At 36.4% G+C, this 20,645-nt stretch overlaps 1 protein-coding gene across 4 annotated transcripts in view; it reads right to left on the reverse strand.

Annotated features, from left to right (window-relative positions):
- Positions 1-20,645, reverse strand: part of ASH1L (ASH1 like histone lysine methyltransferase) — a 249,432-nt gene that overhangs the window by 80,871 nt on the left and 147,916 nt on the right. For all 4 annotated transcript variants that reach the window (XM_072637784.1, XM_072637785.1, XM_072637783.1 and 1 more), the window contains exon 7: positions 6,235-6,329. In XM_072637784.1, the coding sequence (XP_072493885.1) occupies positions 6,235-6,329 (95 nt within the window). The remainder of the gene's footprint in view (positions 1-6,234; positions 6,330-20,645) is intronic.

Below are 20,645 nucleotides of genomic sequence, written 5' to 3' on the forward strand. Positions count from 1 at the left end.
GGTGAAAGCAGAGCAGCTTTAATTTGCATTTCTCTAATTATTAGTAATTTGGGGTAAGACTTGAAAACCTGGATTCAACGAAAATTGAATATTCTTATCTTTACCATTTATTTTATCATTCATATCTCTGACCATTTATCTGCTGGAAAATGGCTCATTTTTATAAACTGCAATAACTTTTTTATGTATCTTGGAAATGAGACCTTTACCAGAGAAACTTTTGCAAAGATTTTTCCCACTAGTTAACTGTTCCCCTTCTAATTTTGGCTGTATTAGGTTTTGTGTGTGTGTGCAAAACTTAAAGTTCTATGCAATCATCTATTTTATCTTCTGTGGTTCTTTCTACCCTTTGTTTAGTCAGGAACTTTTTCCCTATCCAGATATCCAAAAGAAAATTTCTTCTCTATCTCTAATTTTATTTTTTACAATATAATCATTTATATCTAATTCAAGTACCTATTTGGAAATAATCACATATGGTGTGAGGTATAAGATGTGAAGTGTGGTCTTTGGGTTTACTTAACACTAGGGCTACTAGGTTTGTTTTCTTCTGTACATTGTATACATTTTCCTCTCCATTTATTGACCTCTTTTTATTTCTTAATCAGTGCCAAACTGTTTTGAGATTACTGCTTTGTACTATACTTTAACATCTAGTACTGCTAGTGCCTCTTGCTTCCCATTATTTTTCATTATTTTTTGACCTTTTGAATCTCATTTTTTTCTAACTCTGTGACAGAACCAGCATTTATTTCCCTGATATAACTTCTTTCATCCCACTTACAACATGGGAAGGCTTTACCTGAAATAAGAAAATGATGCCCCTGGGAACTGATTGGCCTCAACTTTTCTGATGCAGCTTTCTAGTTATCTAGGGGCATAAAAAGTCCCAGTCACATTGAATCTGGGCTTCTTAGACTTGGTGGGCATGTAAGGCCACAGAGTCACCATACCGAGATGACCGAATGACCAATCACATTTTAGACGGAGAAAGGAGGGGGGTTGGGGGGGGAGGGAAGAAGACACCCACATTTAGAGAACCCAAATGTCATTATATCCTTTGTTGAAAATCTTTTTGTGTTTGGGTAAGGAAATCACTTTTTGCAGTTGTTCATGATTTCAAGTACCTAATTTCCTCCCAAAATTCAACCTCAATTAAGAGGGTGCTAGTGTAAGAATCTCAGTTCCAACAAGCTCCATAAAGTCATCCTTTGATAGATTTGATAGATATTATGCTGAATCAGTAAATTAATTTAGGTAGCACTGTCATTTTTATTATACTGGTTTGCCCTACTCATGGACAATTATGATTTTTGCAACTATTCAGTCCTGTCTTTATATTATGTAAAGTGTTTTAGAGTTATACTAACATAGCACAAGTGTGTGTATTTTATATAATTTGTAGTTATTTTACATGACTTTATCTGTTCTTGCTCATTTGTTTGATAATATTCAGAAATGCTGAATTATTTTATATCCTGCAAATTTGCTGAAGTCATTGTTTCAAGTAATTTTTTGATTGGTGCTCTAAGTAAACCATCGTATCATCTGCAAAAAGCCCTTAGGGTCTTTTAATTTCTTATTGCTATAGGTAGCAATTCTAGCACTATATTAAATAATAGTGGTAATACAATTAAAACATCCTTGCTTTATCTTTGATCTTACTGAAAATGTCTCTATTTTATCCTATTACATATAATTTTAGCTCTTGGTTTTAGATGGATACTATTTACCATATCAAGGAAAGGTCCCATTGTACAGTTTCAAAAAATGCAATCAAATCCACTGTCTTCCTCCTATTCAATTCTGGGTTCAGTTCACTATACAGACACACTGTTTGTCCAACACATATGTACTAAGGAAACATCACAGCCTGACTCACAGCTATTCTTTATCCATTTGTCTTTTCCTTTGTGGTTAAGTTGATCTTAAGTGATTCTGATCTCATTTAGAAGGATCTGCAATACTGTAGTTCTTGATATAATTAGTGCCTTGTCATACACAAAAAAGAATACTGAAAGAACCTTAGGGAATTCCTTTAGAGAATCCCTCTTTTATCTGGACTACCCTAGACTTCTTCCATGAGGAAAAGTCATCTTTCTTGTTATAGCTTTCAAGGAATTTTGTATGATTTTTAATATATGCATTGTGGGAAGAAAGTCTTTCAGGTATTAGAAGTCAATCTTAGGGGCCATTAAATCAAAACTCTCATTTTTAGGAAAGAAAATGTGAGACTCATAGAAGAGAGGTTAAGTGACTTGTTCAAGGTCACACAGAGAATAAATAGAAGTCACATCTCAGGTCCTCTAACTCCTCTAACTCCAAATTAAGCAATACTCCATCATACTATGCTCTCTCAAGTTTTGCTCTACTGAATCAATTGCTTTATTATCATCAAGAAACAGTAAACACAATCAAATCTATATTACCTATGCCTTTCAGTTAATTGTAACTGTAAATGTATAGTCTGACATCTATTATTATTTGTGAAAGTATATCTTTTCTCTCACTTTCATCAAGATGCCCTCAGAACATGTTGAGTATTATTCTCATAAAAAGGGTAGGTATATGGCTTAGGAGTTACTAGAATTTTTTTTAACTCCCCCTTTCAGTAATAATAGACTTCTTTAAATCATTTAGTATCCTCATCTCTTTAATATATCTTCTGAATCTATCCTTTCAGATACTATAATTCTATTAATAAAGTCTGATATTATATTACCTTTTTTGCTCAGCCACAGTTAGCACATGAGTTATGACTCAACAAAACCCAAAAAATCAACAACTGTTAGGTACTTTCCATTCTCTGCATATGTCGTTGATTTTTAAAATTAAGTGTATGATTTTTATCAACCATAAATCTTCAATCCAGTAACCTCTAATCAATTTCAATTCCAACCTTCTTTGAATTATCTTATAAAAATGGAGAATAAACTTAGAAGGGGGAAAATCTTTCTCCACTATTTCAGACAGGTGGAATTAGAATACTTCAGAAATTTCTGAGGTATTGGAGTTATCTAATAAATAATATTTGATAAGACACATAAAAAGCTTTGGTGCTAAAAAACAAGGGGGCAACTGTACTTGCTTAAAGAAATCAGTGACAAAAAGCAAGTTTGCTTCCCTTAGAAGCAGAATGAATTTCAATTAAGCCTAAGCTAAATCTTTTCCACTCAAAACCAGAACTTTAATTTCTACAGGTTAAAAGCATACAAATGATAAATTACAGGTTTTAAAGAGAAGGCTAGGTAAGGTGGATTAATTACACTTGAGTTTGGTACTTAACCAATAAACATTTGTACTCTCTTGGATAAATATTTTTACTACCACTTCATTTTTATGTTCTTTGATGTCTGTGACTATCATACACAAAATATTTCAAATGTTTTCTGAAGCTTTTTTCCTTTTTTTTTTCCCGAAGACTTTAGACAGGCATCTTTTCAGTAAAGATCATGGAAATTTCTGGGTGAAGATTCAATTTGGCTTAATGGTTCAGGGTTTAAATGTATCTCTACCATAATCAATAAATTCTTAGAGTTCACATTTATATAGAGTTTTAAAAATAACTTTGCTCATATCAACCTTGTAAAGTAAGAAGTATAAGTGTTTTTACTCTTTATTACAGAGATGAAAGAGGCTTGAAGAAGTTAAGTGGCTTGGCCAAGGTCACTTAGTGTCATGCCTGTGAATGAAGTCTGTGTCTTCTGATTCCTCGTGAAATGCTTTTCCCACTAAACTAGACACTAAGTTCACTTATCTGAAGCATCAAGTATCAAGCTAAAAATTTGCATTTTGTCCTGGAGACAAAAGAGAACTAATGAGAGTTCCTAAACCAGGAGTGATATGGTCAGACCCATGCTTTAATCTTATTTTGGGTAACCATGCAGAGATCTGGTAAAGAGAAAACTTAATAGAGATAAAGAAATTTGGAAGACAGGAAAGCTAAGTGACAAAGAAAATTAGTTTTGTCTTAGCTATGATGAGTTTGAGTTATCATTGAGGTATCCAGCAGGTAGTCAATTAAACTAGGACTGGAGTTGAAAGATTAGAGCTGGATATATAGATTTGGAAGTCACCAGAGTAGAGGTGACAAGCAAAATTGTAGAAGATGAGAAAGGAAAATGTGTAGAAGAGGATCCAGTACAAAGCCATGGAAAAGGCTGAGGAGGGAGATGTATGATGATCTGGCAAAGGAGACTGAGAAGAAATGGTCCGATACATAGGAAGATGACCAACAGAGAGCAGTGTAACAGAAATCAAGGGAGGAGACAAGAGGAAGGGGGTGGTCCATGATATTAAAACTTGTGGAGAGGTAAATGAAGAGGAAGACAAGAAAAAAACACACACAAATGATTTCATAGTAAACACATCATTAGTGACCTTGAAAAGCAGTTCAGTGGAGTGATGGTGTCAGAAGTCAACACTGTTAAGGCTTTAGAAAGAAATAGGTAGCGATGAGGTGAGGCAGTTCCTTCTTTAAGTTTTCTATTAAAGAGACAGAGGATGATAGCTTGGAATGATTAGAAGGCTGAACCAAGGCTTTTCAAGACAGGGAGAGCAGACTATGACAAAAAGGTAAACGAAAAAGGTTGGAGGGGATATGGGAAAACTCAGACACTAATGTACTCTTGGTGGAGTTGTAAACTGATTCAACCATTCTGGAGAGCAATTTGGAACTATACTCAAAAGGCTATATAAAAGGCTATAAAACTATGCATACCTTTTGATCCAGCAATATCATCACTAGGTCTATATCCCAAAGACATCTAAAAAAAGGGAAAAGGACCTATTTGTACATTTAAAGGAGTACTTAAAGGAGTTTTTTTGTGGTGGCTAAGAATTGGAAATTGAAGAGAAACCCATCAATTGGAGAATGGCTAAACAAGCTATAGGTATGATTTTGATGGAATATTATTGTGCTGTAAGAAATGACAAGCAAGTAACTTCGAAAAATCTGGAAAGACATGAACTGATGCAAAGTAAAGTAGCAGAACAAGGAGAACATTGTACACAGTACAGGGTCAGAAAGATTAAATGACTTAACCAGGACCACACAGCTACTAAGGATCTGAAATGAGATTTGTCTGCAAATGCAGGGTTCTAGCTATTTCTTCATGCTGTATCATAGAAGGGATCGGATGATAGGGAAAGAATGAAGGTGATAGTGACAAATGAGGCAACCTTGTGGAAAAGATGGGAAATGGAAAGTGATGGAGTCAAGGGCACAAGTTGGCTCTGACAAAAAAGGATAGTTTCTTCCAAAGGGTAAAAAGAACCAGGAAGCATTCTGGAGGGTATCTGTTTCTCACTTTCAAGTACTCTGCATTTCACTCGAACCTGACTCATTATTCCCTGTTCTCTTTCTGCCTTCCCTCATCTTCCCATTTTTGCACATAACATTCCATCTGCTTGGAATGGTTTATTTTCCTAACATTTCAGTCTGTTAAAGTATCAGTCTCAACTAGGGTGCTGTCTTCCAAGAAACCTTCCCTGATTTCCTAAAATGAACGATTTTTTTCCCCTTCTTTTTGAGCTCCCTGTAACATCTATCTTGATATCTCCTTGGAACTTTCCACAATTAGCCTTGTATTTCTGCATAATAAGGGGATCAAGAATTATGTCTGATTTCATCTTTCTAACTCCATCTGACTTGGGAAAACTGTAATACAAGAAGAGGATCCCTGATAATTTAACAAGTATAAATTAGCTATAAATGAAAATAAAGCATATCAATCTCATTCCTATGAAATACTAAAAGAAACATTTGCTTGATCTAATTTATTTCACTCCTTTTGAACTGGGAAAAACTTTCAATAAAACTCCTAAATAGATGTGTCTGAGTTTTCTTAGATGAGAAAACTGGTGATTCAATAGCTAGGGGACCTTTCTTAAGAGACTGGAATTTTTATTAAATAAATTTTTTTAACTTCCCCTGCATACGGCACCTGACATCTCAAACTGTTCAAAAGAAAAAAAAATTCATAAAGGGCTGTTGGGAGTTAGTCGTTGTCCTTTGTTCTTAAAGAGGACCAAACTGATACCACCATGTTAGGGTCAAGGTAATGTGAGTTCTGGAGGCTCTACCACATATTGGGCAATGTAAATGTTATCTATCAGAAGAGAAAGAGCTTGACTCCATATAAAGAACAACAAGGGGAAGACAAAAAGAATTTTCACTTAAATTCGAGAAACACCACTTATTTTTCAGCAAAAATGTGAACATCAAGTACTCACCAACATGAATAGGAGCTGGGAATAATCCATACTCATGCTCTCCAGGAGTGTACTCCAGTTTTTCTTTCTTTAACTGTATCAGCCGGCTCTTTGGGCTAATGAGGAGAGGAAAGAAAAGAGGCAAATCAGAGAGAGGCAGTTTCCTCTCTTGTGTAAATAGTATTTTTTTAGCTAATGAAGGCAAGAATGTAAATCAATATCTCAGAGTATAGCTGTAATTACTTTCTCCAAACTAGTTAGGAGGGCTTTACTCCTTAACTAGAAAAATATTAACTTTAATCAACATTCTTAGAAATATAAATTCTTAGAACAGTATTTTGCAAAGTATTCCTAAGAGGTATTTTATTTGGTATTCTCTCATATTTCTCATCTAAGAGCTTAGAACACTACTAAATTCACATCTATACTAATCTCTCATTTACTAAGAGATAGGCTCTAGCAATTGTTGCTATTTTTAGCTCTCACTGTGACAGATATGAGAAGGGAAATGAGGAACAGAAGATTGTAGGATCACCTAATTCAACCTCCTCATTTTACAGATAGGAAATTAAGACTCACAGAGGAGAGAAGTAGTGATTTGTCAAAGTTCATACATGTGGAAAGTAAACAGTTCTGAAATTCTAACACAGATCCTCTAACATAGATGACTCTTTCCATTGTACTATGAAAAGTAATAAGGAAGATCAGGACTCAATTAGGATTCATGTGAGTTCATTCTAATTTCATTTCAGCCTACAAATGGCCTAAATGCAACTCAATAATTACAGGCTAATCCCATGCTTCCTGCTGCTTAGCTTTCTAACTCAAAATGTCTCCTTTAATTAATATATCAAAATAACAACCCTTATTTGAGACAAACTGGTACCTTACTTCCCATTTACAGATGAGTAAATTAAGGCTCAGAGAAATTAAGTGATTTGCTCAAAGCTGTACAAAGATTATCTAGAGGTAATCTAGAATTCTTCACACTTAAGGCCTAGCCACAAAATCATGGAATATTAGAGCCGGAAAATCCCTTAGAGGTTATTGAGTTTAAGCTCTTTATTTTATAGGCCAAAAGACTAAAGTACAATGAGAATGTGCCTCATCATTTTCTACCCAGCTACTTTCCTGGATTTCATTCTGTAAAATAAAATTAACCTTGAAACTCATACCTATTCAGCACTCCCTGTTTTTGAGGCCCCTTATTCCCTCTGCCTGCAGAGAGAGCAGAAATTGAAGAGTTCCTCCTAGATCATCCACCATTTAAGGAGGGTACACAGAGAATTCACCTCATCATTTCCTACCCAGCTACTTCCCTGGACTTCATGGTCTCCAGAACTCAACATTCTGCAAAATGAAATTGACTCCAAAACTCTGCTTCTTCAGATCATTTACCACTTCAGCTACAGGACTTCATCATGCCCCCAGCTGGGTAACCTCCCTTTCTCTCTCCTTCCTCCTCACCTCCATAGCTTTTCATCTTCTTTTTATGTGAGCTCCTTAAAGGCAGGGATTATTGTGTCTTTCTTTGTATCCCTGATGCATAGCACAGTGCCTTGTACACAGAAGGCACTTAGGAAATGTTTATTGACTTTGACACTTGAGTCTGCATGCTATTGTGCAACATCACACAATGAGCTACTAGCAAAACTAGGATTAGAAGTAGGTCTTCTGATTCCTAGGGTCAATGCTTTTCCCACAATAACATGCTGCCTCATTTTACTACTGCAATATTTGTATACTTCTAAAACATTATTTCATGCTGATATGAATTAAGACAGCAGTGACCATTTATAAAAAGTAAACATTCTCAGAAAGTATTTTAAATGCCAAAAATAAATGTCAGTAATATAAAGATACCATTTTACTATGTATTTCCAAAGTCTATATTTATCATCTTGCAAGGTAACCACCTGGGAAGATAAGGTACCAGTCACTGAGGTCCTTACTTGAATTAAACTGCCAAGCATTCAAACTCTGCTTCAGACAGCCAATTCTGATGAGCTGGTCACGCTGTTTGAATACAAAATGTACCCTTCCCAGAAAGACTATTTTATGGAGAACTCATACAGGGCAAATGTTCACATGGTAGTCAGAAGAAGTGATACAGGGACACTCTCTAGGTCTCTCTTAAGAACTCTGGAACTGATTATGTGACATGGGAGACACTGGCACAGGATCAATCAGCATGGTGGACCCACATCTGAGAAGGCGCTGTGCTCTATGAGCAAAGCAGAATTGAAAAAGCTCAAAGGAAATGCAAGATGTGCAAATTTGGAGTATCCACCCCAAATGCTCATATGAACTATTTGTGCCCAACCTGTGGTAGAGCACTCTGAGCTCATATTGGTATGATCAGCCACAGTAAGACACACTGAAACTTGACTCTAGTACAGTGATGTCATTTTGGTCCTCTTTGAAAAAGAAGGACAATAACTAACCAACCAACCATTTATTATTTTACACTACTTATCTAAAACAATCCATTCAGAACACTATAATCTGAAAAAGAGAATGAACCATTTATGCAAACTTTAAAAACACTATATAACTGCTGGCAATTTTTATTACCTTTTGCATTTTGGAAGTTCATTCTATTCAGATATATCACCCAATGCCAGAGCCAAGTGGCTGTTATCTATTGGCCCCAAGGTCATTCTTCCTTTCTCAAGGAGTTTAGCACTTGGCTCACAATATTCTCCACTATAATTCCTGTCTTTATACTAGAAGATTTAATGTCATTAGTCGCCCTCAATGAATTCAAGTCACATGGTTCAAATAAACTATATCCTCAGGCCCATGGGTCCTAAAAAATTGGGCAAATGTGAATGGTGAGACATTGTCAGTGATATTTGAAAGATCAATGAAAATGGGAGATACTGGATAAAAGTATGTATTGTTCCACTGATAAGAAGAATATATAAATGAGTGGTTAGTGACCTTTTGACTTCAACTCCTGGCAAAATTCTAGAATAGATCATTAAAGGGATGGCTGAGGATAACACCACCAATAAAAATAGGGAGCTAGCATTTATATAGTGCTTTAAAACTGGTAAAGTGCTATAGTATATTAACTCATTTAATTCCTCATAAAAACCTTATGAGATAGGTATTACTATCTCCATTTAAAGATAAGGGAACTGAGGCAAATTACTTGCTCAGGATCAGAGGTGATTACAAAGAGTCATTATGGCTTCATGAAGATTAAGTCATGGAAGACTAATTTTATTTCCTCTTCTGACAGGGTTACTAAAAGAATGAATGTTATAGATATAATTTACCTAGATTCTGGGTAGAAGAAAGATTTAGACTAGATAATAAAATTGGATGAACCCCAAACTGGTTGAAGGACCAGACACAAAAGGTAGTTGTTAATGTTTGAATGTCAACGTAACAGGTTTCTGATGGAAACCACATATATCTGGGGATGTGTGATTGGCCCTTGCTGCTGAACATTTTTATCAATGACTTGGATAAAGGCATAGCCAGTTGTATATCAAATCTGCAGGTGTCACTAACTGGAAAGGTAATAGCTAACACATGGTATGAACAAGTCAGATTCATGTCATTTGAGATTTGGAAAGGATCTCACTAGCCACCTAATCTAATCCATAAGCAAATAGAATTCCTGTTATGACATGCTCAACAAGTTGCCCTTCATCCTCTGCTTGTATCTCCAATGAGAAAAACTACAAACTTTAAAGGCAGGACTTTCCACTTTCAGAGAACAATATTTGCTAGAAAATTTTTTCCTTACATGAAGCCTAAATTTGTTTCTTTACTGTTTCTACCTATTTGCTCCTTGTTCTACTCTCAGAGGTCAAATATATTAAATATAATCTGTCCTCCCTAAGAAAGTCCCTCATAATTGAAAATGGTAATCCTGTGGTTCTAGCATTCTGGAGAACAATTTGGAACTATGTCCAAAGGGCTATAAAACTGTGTATACCCTATGACCCAACAGTACCACATTATTCCAAAGAGATCAAAGAAAAAGGGAAAGGACTTCTATGTACAAAAATGTCTAATGAAGCTCTTTTTGGCTGGCAAAGAATTGGAAATTGAGGGGATACCCAATAGCTGGGGAATGGCTGAACAAATTGCAGCACAATGTGATGGAATGCAATTGTTCTATAAGAAATGACAAGTAGGATGGGTTCAGAAAAACCTTGGCAAACATGTGAAATGATACAAAATGAGCAAAATCAGGAAAATATTGTACACATTAACAGCAGTATCGTAACAATGATCAACTGTGAAAGACTTAAGTTACTATGATTCATAACAATTCCAAAGGACTCATAATGAAAAACGCTATCTACCTCCAGAGAAAACTGAACTTTGAGTGTAAGTTTAAACATATATTTTTTCATTTTTATTTTTCACACATGTGTGCACAAGCACATGAGCAACATGGCTAATATGGAAATATGTTTCACATGTATAATGGATATCATATTGCTTGATTTCTCAACAGATGGTAAAAGGACTAAAGGGAGGGAATTTGGAATTGAAAATTTAACGATGAATTAAAAAAAAATGCAATTGGTAAATATCCAAAAAAACAAATAAAAATATAACAAAATATTAAAAAAAAAATGCTATCATGACCCTCTGAGTCTTCTCTTCTCCAGGCTAAATATCCCCAGTTCCTTCAAATGATCCTTAGATGACATGGACATCTTTCACCATCTCGGCTAGGCTATTCTAGTCATTTTCCAGCTCATCACTGTCATTTAAAAAAAAAAAAAGAATCTAATTTTTTTTTAGTTTAAATCAACAATAATCTATTTTCTCCCCTCTCCCCCTCGCCCTCCTTAGTCTCCATTATTGAGACAGAAAGGAAAATAAAACTCCTGTTACAAACATATATGGTCAAGGAAAATCCCTAAATAGGCCATGTCCTAAAAAAATGTTTTATTCTTAATTCTTGAGTCTATCATCACTCTATCAGGAGGTGGAGTAGCATATTTTCTTGATGAATGCTCTATAACTGTGGGTGATATCGCTGCATTGATCAGTTTTTAACACTTTCCAAGGTGTCTGTCTTTATAACTGTCATGCTCACCTCAGGCTACATCAGTTCATACAAGTCTTCTTGTATGAACTTGCTTCTCTGAAACCATCCACTTCATCACTTCTTATAGCACAACAGCGTTTCAGCACACTTACATACAACAACTTGTTCATTCATTCCTCAAATCGTGGACACTCTCTTGGTTTCCAATTCTTTACTACTGTAAGAAGAGCTGCAATAAATATTTTGTGTATGTCTTTAGAGTTTGTTTTGCCTAGGACTAATCCTCCTATCCTCTCCTGGATCACTGCCTTGCTGTGGAAGAGGGGCTTGTGTAGTTCAATAAAACTATGAGCTATGCTCTGCTGGGTTGCCCAAGACAGAAAGGTCACAGTGAAAAATTCTGATAAAAGGTGATCCACTAGAGAAGAAAATGGCAAACCACTCCAGTATCTTGGCCAAGAAAAACCTATGGACACTATTAAAGAGACTGGTGTGCTATGGTCCACGGGGTTATGAAGAGTAGGACATGACTGAATGACTGAACAATAACAAATCTCTTCCCTTCTACATTCTTTCTTATTCCCTCCCTCTTCTGTCTTCCCTACTGAATAAATTTTATTTCTGTATTCAATTCAGTATGTTTGCATATTATTCCCTCCTTTAACCAGTTCAGATAAGAGTGAAGTTCAAATGTCACCCACTACCCTACCCCTTCTTCTGATTGCACAGACTTCTACCCTGATTATGTGAGATAACTTTTTCCATTCTTCTTCTTGCTATCCCCTCTGCTTATCTGTAAAGTCACATAAATGCTATATTTATCATCTTGCACTTCTAAAACTAATCTTTTTTACCCATGCAAACGACTATGCATGTATCCCTACTGGACTCTATTTGCTTCATCCCAAATTTTAATTTTCCCCAAATTTTGGAAACAATAAAAAACAACACTATCCCTCATCAATAGATCAAGATTTAAAAATACTTTTTCACCATGTCTTCAATGTCTGGTAAAGTTTATATGTCTGCTTTTGCTCATGTTGCCTCTTCCTCTTGTAATACTATCTTTGTGATCTCTACTGAGCTAAATCTCACAGCATCCCTTTATTACCTTCCCTGACTACTGTCTTCCAACAAGGAATTTTTCTTTTTCTAAATTCTTAAAGCACAATCTGAATCATATAGTCTAAAGGTTCACTTTATATGATGATATAAACATGCTTCTACTTTCTAGCATTCTTTAAACAATTTTAAAAATGCTTTTTGAAGCTTCTTCTTAAGGTCAATGAAGCAAAGCCTCACTTCTTGGAAGAAACAGAATTGACAAATTACTTGATTTTCTCTCCTTGCTGTCTGTCCTATAACTGATTATCTCTTTCCAGGTGAATCACTTCGTTTTTTCCACTAAAGAATTTAGGATTAGTTGGTCCATATGTATAAATACAATGATTTATGTCAAACTTAAAGCCAAACTTGGGCTTTTCCCTCTCTTGAGCAATTCCCTCTCTTTCTAGGCCTTGTTCTTAAGAGCAAGCTTCTAAGCTAATACGTGGAGCTTGTCTGAATCAGTTTAAGAGCACAGCCTCTGAATCAGATGAAGAGAGCACGACCTTTGGGAAGGCACAAGGAACAATCACAACTTGGTTATGATAAGAGACATTGCCAGGGGAGTGGTTCTTTAACATAAAACTAAAGATGACAAAATATTTCACAATATGGCTGATTTTTTGCTGTTTTCAAATTTCAACACCAATTCAAAACTCTCAGATATTATCCCTTACTCTAACTTAATTTCACATGATCTTTAATAATGATATGGCCCTTCTAACTTACCCAGGGGAATCCCTCTATATACCTTCTTAATATCCTCTCCCATCTTCTCCAGCAGACTTTTAATCTTCCTTATCTACTGGCTGTTTCTTGACTGGTTTCAAATGCGTCCAAGTCTACTCTATTCCAAAAAGTACTCTACTAGACTCTACCATCCCCAATCCCCATTATCATTTTGCATCTCCCCTTACATTTCTAAGCCAAGCTTCTGAAAAAAAAATTATCTACATTTATTGCCTACACTTCATCTCTTACTCCTCAAACTTCTGCAATCTGGATTCTGATGACCATTCAATTCAAACTGCTTTCTCTAAAACTTTCAAAGGTCTTTTAACTGCCAAACCTAAACATCTTTTCACAAACCTCATATTTCTTTTAAGGAATTATCTTCTTCAGTGAGCTTTTGTACTTCTTTTTCCATCTGGCCAATTCTAGTTTTTAAGGAGTTCTTTTCTTCAGTTAATTTTTGTCCCTCTTTTTCCATTTGGCCAATTCTACTTTTCAAAGCATTTTCTCTTCATTGGATTTTTGTACCTCTTTTACCTGTTTTTAAGGTGTTCTTTCCTTCAGTATTTTTTGTGTATGCATCCTTTACAGCAATCTGTTGACTCCTTTTTCATGACTTTCTTGCATCACTCTTTTTAATTCCCAATTTTTCCTCTACCTTTACTTGATTTAAAATATTCTTTATGAGCTCTTCCATGGCCTGAGACCAATTCATATTTTCCTTTAAGGCTTTGGATGTAGGAGTTTCAACTTTGCTGTCTTCTGAGTGTGTATTTGGATCTTCCTTGTCATATTAACTTTTTATAGTTAGAAATTTTTTTCTGTTGTTTGCTCATTTTTACAGCCTAATTCTCTTTGTTAAAGTGGGGTTCTGCTTCTGGGGTGCAAGATGCATTCAAGCTTCAGGGGTTTTATGTAGCTGTTTTCAGAGATACTTCTAGGGACCTGTAAGTTTTCAGTTCTTTCAAGGTGGTATAATCCAAGGAGAGGCGGGTTTACTACTCTCCTGGCCTGTGTTACAGTTTATGAGCAATTCTTTCTGCCCTGGAATTGTAAAGAGAGTCTACGTTCCCCTGTGGCTGCAGCTCTGGCGTGCTAGTGTTCTGCCGCAACCTGGGACTGAGATGCAGGACCGGATCCAAATATGTAGAAAGCAACAGAGTTGGGCCCCAAGCGCCAACAAAGAGATCCCTGTCATCTCTGACCACTTGTTCAACCCTCTTACCATCTGTGGACTGAGAGTTTTGGAAGCAGCTGCTGCTAATTTAGTTGTTCCCAAGGTTTTTTTCTAGTTTATTGGAGTCTGATCAGTGCTGGTACCACTTGCACTAGACTGTACTCCACTGTCACTACAGTGTGACAGGCCTTCTAAGTTGTCTTTGACTGGAAAATTGTTTCACCCTGTCCTTTTGTGTGTTCTGGTGCTCCAGAATTTGTTTGGGGGTATTATTTAAAGTTGTTTGGAGGAGTTTTAGAGAGAGCTCAGGCAAGTCCGTGCCTTTTCTCTACCATTCTGGCCCTGCCTCAAAACTCCATACTTCTTGACCCATTTCTCTTCCAGAATATTCTTTCTTCTTTGGATTTTTGTCAATTACTCCTTCCTGGGTCTTCTACCTCTGCTTAGTCTTCTTTGCCAATTTTCTTCCATGACATACCCACTAACTGTGAATGTATTATTCCAACATTATATTCAGAGCCTCTTTTTTCTCTAAACTCTCTGACTTGGTGACTTTATTAGCTCTCTCTGACTCAATTACCATTTGGATGCAGATAACTCTCAGATCTATATACCAAGGCCCTATTCTCTCTCCTAATCTCTCGTCTTTTATAACCAACTTCCCCTTGCACATTTCAAACTGAATGTTACTTAAATTCAACATGTCCAACACAGGACTCATACCCTGCCCTCCCCCTACCCCCATATCCATTCCCCTTTCTCAGTCTCTTAGAATTAGAGTCCTGACATTTATCCTTGATTTCTAATTTTCTATTATCTCACATATTCAATCAATTGCCAAAGTCTTCCACTTTCTTGCTCTACAACGTTATCTCACTCGCATTTGACTGCTTCCCCTTCTACTTACACAGTCATTACCTCCTTTCAGGCACTCATTACCTCTCACCAGGACTACTGAAATAGCTAAATAGTTGGCCTCCTATCTTTAAGTCTCCCCTCCTTCCCACTTCAGTTCATCTTCCAACACCTGCCAAAGTAAATTTCCTTACAAAAATTTGTTGTCATGTCCATGCTCAGCGAACTCCAGTAGAATAAACTATAAATCCCTCTGTTTAGCTTATTAAGCTAACTAAACCTGACAACCTAGCCCTAATATTTTCAGCCTCATTATGCATTACTCCTCTTCCTACAAAGGAAGCCAAACTTATCTATCCATTCCTTAGACACAGCACTTGGTTTTCCACCTAATACATTCTCTTTTCACTTCTAACTCAAAACAATCCTCTTACTTTAAGATGCAGTTCAAGTACCATTTGTTCTGCACGATCTTTCTTGATTTCGCCAACTAATTACGTCTTTCCTGTAATAATCTTGTATTTATTTTATTTATATTTAGATGATAAACAGTTATCTCCTGATAAAACATACAGAACATAGCAAAGTGCTAGGATAAGTAACCTAGCATAAGTAGCCTCTTAATAAATGCTTGCTGATTCACAACTAATTTAAAGAATGGACTTGAGAAATATAATAAATAACAGAGAAGTTATAAGTTGGAATTATGACATTATAAGACTTGAGAAAGCATCTTCTAATCTATGACACTCATTAAAAGGAAAAGAAAATAGGCGTCAGTTCTGTATTAATGAATACTGCAGAAACAGAAATAGTGGTTCTTAGAGGAGCGACTAGATTCTTTTGTCACTAGAGGGGGCTACAGCAGCACAGCTCATCTTAGTCCCTTATCAGCTACTGACATTTTTCTTAGGCATATAAAATGGACATAGTTAAATTTCTATAAAAAAACAAAAAGAACCCAAATGGAAACATGAGCTCCACCCATACCCTTCCCCATGTCTATGAGGCCTTCCTAGGTTTTTATGAACCACCACTGATAATTGCTGGAAAGATGAAATGCTTTATGCTAGGAGTAGAAACAAATGGAGAAGAATTCTTTAATTGTTTTTTTACTAGTTTATTCTTCTTCACAAAGACAAGGAAGTTTTAGATATGGCTGCTTTCAGTAAGTGCCATTTACTGTCAAACGCACAAGACCTCCTGTTTGTTTTCAGAGGGAATTGCTGGGGGGTGGGATAGTGGTGGTGATGAAGGACCCATGAGGAAAAGAAAAGGACCAGGGCCTTTTCAGTGCAGAAACTAGGTGTATAAGAAAAAGGAAGGAACACTATTAGCTAGAGGAGGAAGGCAGTAGGGCATAAGAGAAAGATACAATTATTTTAAAATCTATCAAAACTGTTGGCTTTTTTGTGAGAGGGTGACCTGTTCTGGCTAACTCTTACACAGGTTCCACTATCACACTCATCTCATCAAACTTATTTTCATCAATAAAGATAGTGACTGAAACTGTGATTTTACTGGTACAAGTACAGAATAATCCTAGTTGAGGAAACATCCTCTATTAACACAAGTCAGCACTTTTTATGCCACTTACAATCACTGAGAGTTGCCTGAGCAACTGAGAGATTAGGTAACTTCCCCAAGGTCACACAGCCAATATATGTTAGAAACAGGATCTAAATCCAAATTTTCTTGGATTCTAGACTGGCCTTTGGCCCACTGTGCCACAGAGAACAAAAATAAGTTAACATTATATAATGATTTCAGGTTTGCAAAATGTTTTTGTGTACTTTATCTCAACTGATACTCAAAAGTACTCTTCTGTAAGGTAGTATACTATAGTGAATCAAAAATGTCTACAAAACCAGGTAACAAAGTTCATGCTCTTTAAAAGCTTATTTTCTACTACTGGAAATAACAGGTACATGTATAAGCAAATATAAAATATAGGGGAACCTCATGCCCATAGTAACATGACTGCATTTTGTTTTGGCCCCTACCTCTGATTTAATTGTGTGAGATATCTCAATAAGGAAATTCCCTCTATCAATGCATATTAATAGCTGCTCTGTTCAGCAATGTCACACAGTTCCCTGGGATGCTGAGAAGCTGTCATATGTTTGGCAGTTTATGGCACTCCCAACAGTCATATCTAGAACTTATGTTTGTAAAAGGAGAAAACGGAGTGAAAAAACAATTAAGGGAATCTCTCCATTTGGTTGTACTCACATACTAGTATGTGTTAGAGTTAGCACTTGCAGCTCAGCTGTTCTGACTGCTCTCCATTCACTATGCCATACTTCCTGCCTGTGAGACTGCATGGGAAAGCATAAGTTATCATAATACAACAACATTCATAAAGGAAGGAGTCACTTATGAAGTCAGGTGTCCATCAACCACCCCTCCCCCCTTAAACTTTCAATTATCCCAACTCATCAACATCTCTGTGAGTCAGTGAGTGTCTTTAAGAAGGGTTTCAAATTAATGATCTGAATACCATTTGATACTCTCTTCTCTCTAAATTTTCAGGACACTGCTCTCTCCTGGTTCTCCTCCTCTCTGTCTGACTGCTCCTTCTTTGTCTCCTTTACTAGATCTTCATCCAGGTCACCTCTGCTAACAATGGGTATCCCTGAAGTTTCTCTTCTCTTTCTATGCTATTTCACTTAGCAATTTCATCAGCTCCCTTCATTTCAATTATAATCTTTTTGAAGACTGATTCTCAGATCTACTTGTCCAGCCTAAACCTCTGTGTAAACCTTGAATCTTGCATCTCCAACTGCCTATCAGACATCTCAAAATGGATGCCCTCCCATAAAATCACCATGTCCAAAGTTGAATTCATTATTGTTGTCCCCCCCCAAGCACCGTAAACAGTACCACCATCCTTCCAGTTACCCAAGGGACCCCAACCTCTCACTGCCCATATATCCAACTGGTTACCAAGTCCTGTCAAATCTCCCTTTAGAGCATCATTTCTACATGTCCCCTTCCATTCCTTGACACTGCTACTATCCTGGTGTAGATCTTTATCATCATCTCATACATGAATTATTGCAACAGCCTGAAAGTTAGTCTCCTTGCCTCAATTCTCTAATACTCTCCAATTCATCTTCTACTTAGCTGTCAAATTCATTTTCCTAAAACGTAAGGCTGACCCTACACCCCTATTCAATAATCTCTAGTGGTTCCCTATTGTTCCCAAAATAAAACATAAAATCCTGTTTAGCCATGAAAGTACTTCATAACCTGGCTCCTTTCTCCTTTCCCCATCTTCTTACATCTGACTGCCCTCCACAAACTCTTCTGATCTAGCGATGCTGAACTCTTTGCTCTTCCTCCTATATGACACTCTGTCTCCTGAATCAGCTTTTTTTCACTGGCTACCCCCTTCTTATGTCTCCCTGATTGGAACACTTTCTCTCTTCGTCTCTGCCTCCTAGCTTTCCTCCAAGGGTCCTCCTGGCTTCCTTCAAGGCTCAGCCCTACTTTCTGTAAGAAACTATTCCCAGTCCTCTTTAATTTTAGTGTCGTCTTTCCTAGACTAATTTCACTTTATACTGTATCTTGTCTGTCCATAGTTGTTTATACTTTCTCTCGCCAATCAGACTGTGAGTTCCTTGAAAGTAAGAAAAGTTTTTGCCCTTTTCTATATCCCTAGTGTTTAGTATAGTGCCTAGAGCTCAAGAAATGCTATTTGATTATCAAAGGTTACAGAGAGGTTCGTGAATAAACTGATGAAGTTCTGATGTGCTTTAGTAAAAAGATCCTCTTTATGACCATGTTGCTATAAAAGTCAAACACAAAGTGACAGGTGCTATCACCAAATTTTTTCAGAAAAAATGCATGCAATGCATATAATAATTTCATTCTTTGATCTAAGAATATATACAGTTGTAATTCTAAACTAACTCTTTTAAAGAAAAAATAAAAGTTTTTTCATAACTTGTGGCTTCATTTTCAAGACAAAGTCATAATCAAGTTGTTCAACATTATTTACTATGAAATGTTGGTCACTCTTTTAAGTAGGTATCATCCTCAGCTCCTTACCATTTCTTAGCCCTGGAACATCTAATCTGTTGCAAGGCTTATTGATTTTATCCCTGCAACATCTCTCAAATTCAGCTCCTTTTCTTCTCTGACACCACCCTACTACACTCTTTACACTTGGCATAGGGCAATAGCCTGCTGGTTGGTCTGGCTGCAGTTGCCAAAGTAATTTTCCTACTGTGCATGTCAGACAATGGCCACTCCCCTATTCAATAAACTGCAGTGGCTCCCTATCACCTCCACAATTAAATACAAAATCCAATTTGGTGTTCAAAGCCCTTCATAGCCTAGTTTTCCCCAACCCATCTTCTTTTAGAGAGGAAAGGGAGAGAGGGGAGGGAGGAGAGAGGAAATCAAGAAAGAGGGGAAAGTGAAGGGAAAAAGGGAAAAGAAGAGAGCAAGAGAGAACCTCTTTACTGTCTCCCTTTATAACAAAGATATATTTGTTTCCTTAAGTTCAACACCTGTAGTAACACAAGGCCTTAATAAAAGACTTTTAGCAAGAAGTTATGAAAAAAACCCCAAAATAACCCTTCCTCTACCCCCTCAAACTGGTTATGAGAAACTACCACTAAATACACTGTAGAGGTCATGCTAAAAAATGGTCACAATAATATTCTTCTGGAAAACATGAAAAGTCAAAGACTAGCATCAGAATTGTGTTATTCTATTCTCATTGACACTACTGCCCAAAATGTATTTAGGTACCTTGCTCATTTTTCTAAGTCACTTATGAGTCAGATTCAAGAAAAAAATGTGTACTTTGGGGGTTTTTCTTTAATATATTTTAATCTCAATAATAAGAAAAAAAGGATGCATAATTTCTATCCCATTCAATAGCACTGTATGTGACCCAAATATTATCTAGTTTAGTCAGACTAGATTATTAAAGAACAGACTTTGAGCCAGAAGGCACATTATGAGCCCAGACAAGTAAAATAACTTGTCTAAAGTCCTGACCTAGAGAGTAATTATCAATCAAGAATTGAACCCAAATTCTCTGACTACAAATACTATGCGCTTTCCACTGTACCACGCTACCTCTCCTTTCATGCAACAATACATGCTTTACTACCTTCATGCCTTCATTCATATTGTTCCATATTCTTGGAATATGCTTAGCTTTACTTTTGCTTACTGAAAAAACTACCTATTTTTCAAATCCTACTTTAAATGCCAGCTTCTCCATTAAGCCATTTTGGATGTTACTAATAGAAATTATTATAATAAGTGTATTAGGCAGTACAAATTATGTATTATAGTTATGTACAAGTCTCACCTACTAGATAGTAAGTTTCTTTAAGGCAGTGGCTGTGTCATTTATATCTCCCTCCAGCACCTGATACAATGCCTTTGAAGTGCCAAGTACTTAATAAATATTTGTTGAATGAATAAGTGAATCTCTTTGAATCTAACTAGTATCCACATTAACTAAACTCAATCATTTAATCAACAAGGAATTATTAGGTACTTACTAGGTGCAAGGCA

The sequence above is a fragment of the Notamacropus eugenii genome, chromosome 2 (assembly GCF_028372415.1).
Source record: "Notamacropus eugenii isolate mMacEug1 chromosome 2, mMacEug1.pri_v2, whole genome shotgun sequence".
In the NCBI taxonomy this organism is placed as follows: domain Eukaryota; kingdom Metazoa; phylum Chordata; class Mammalia; order Diprotodontia; family Macropodidae; genus Notamacropus; species Notamacropus eugenii.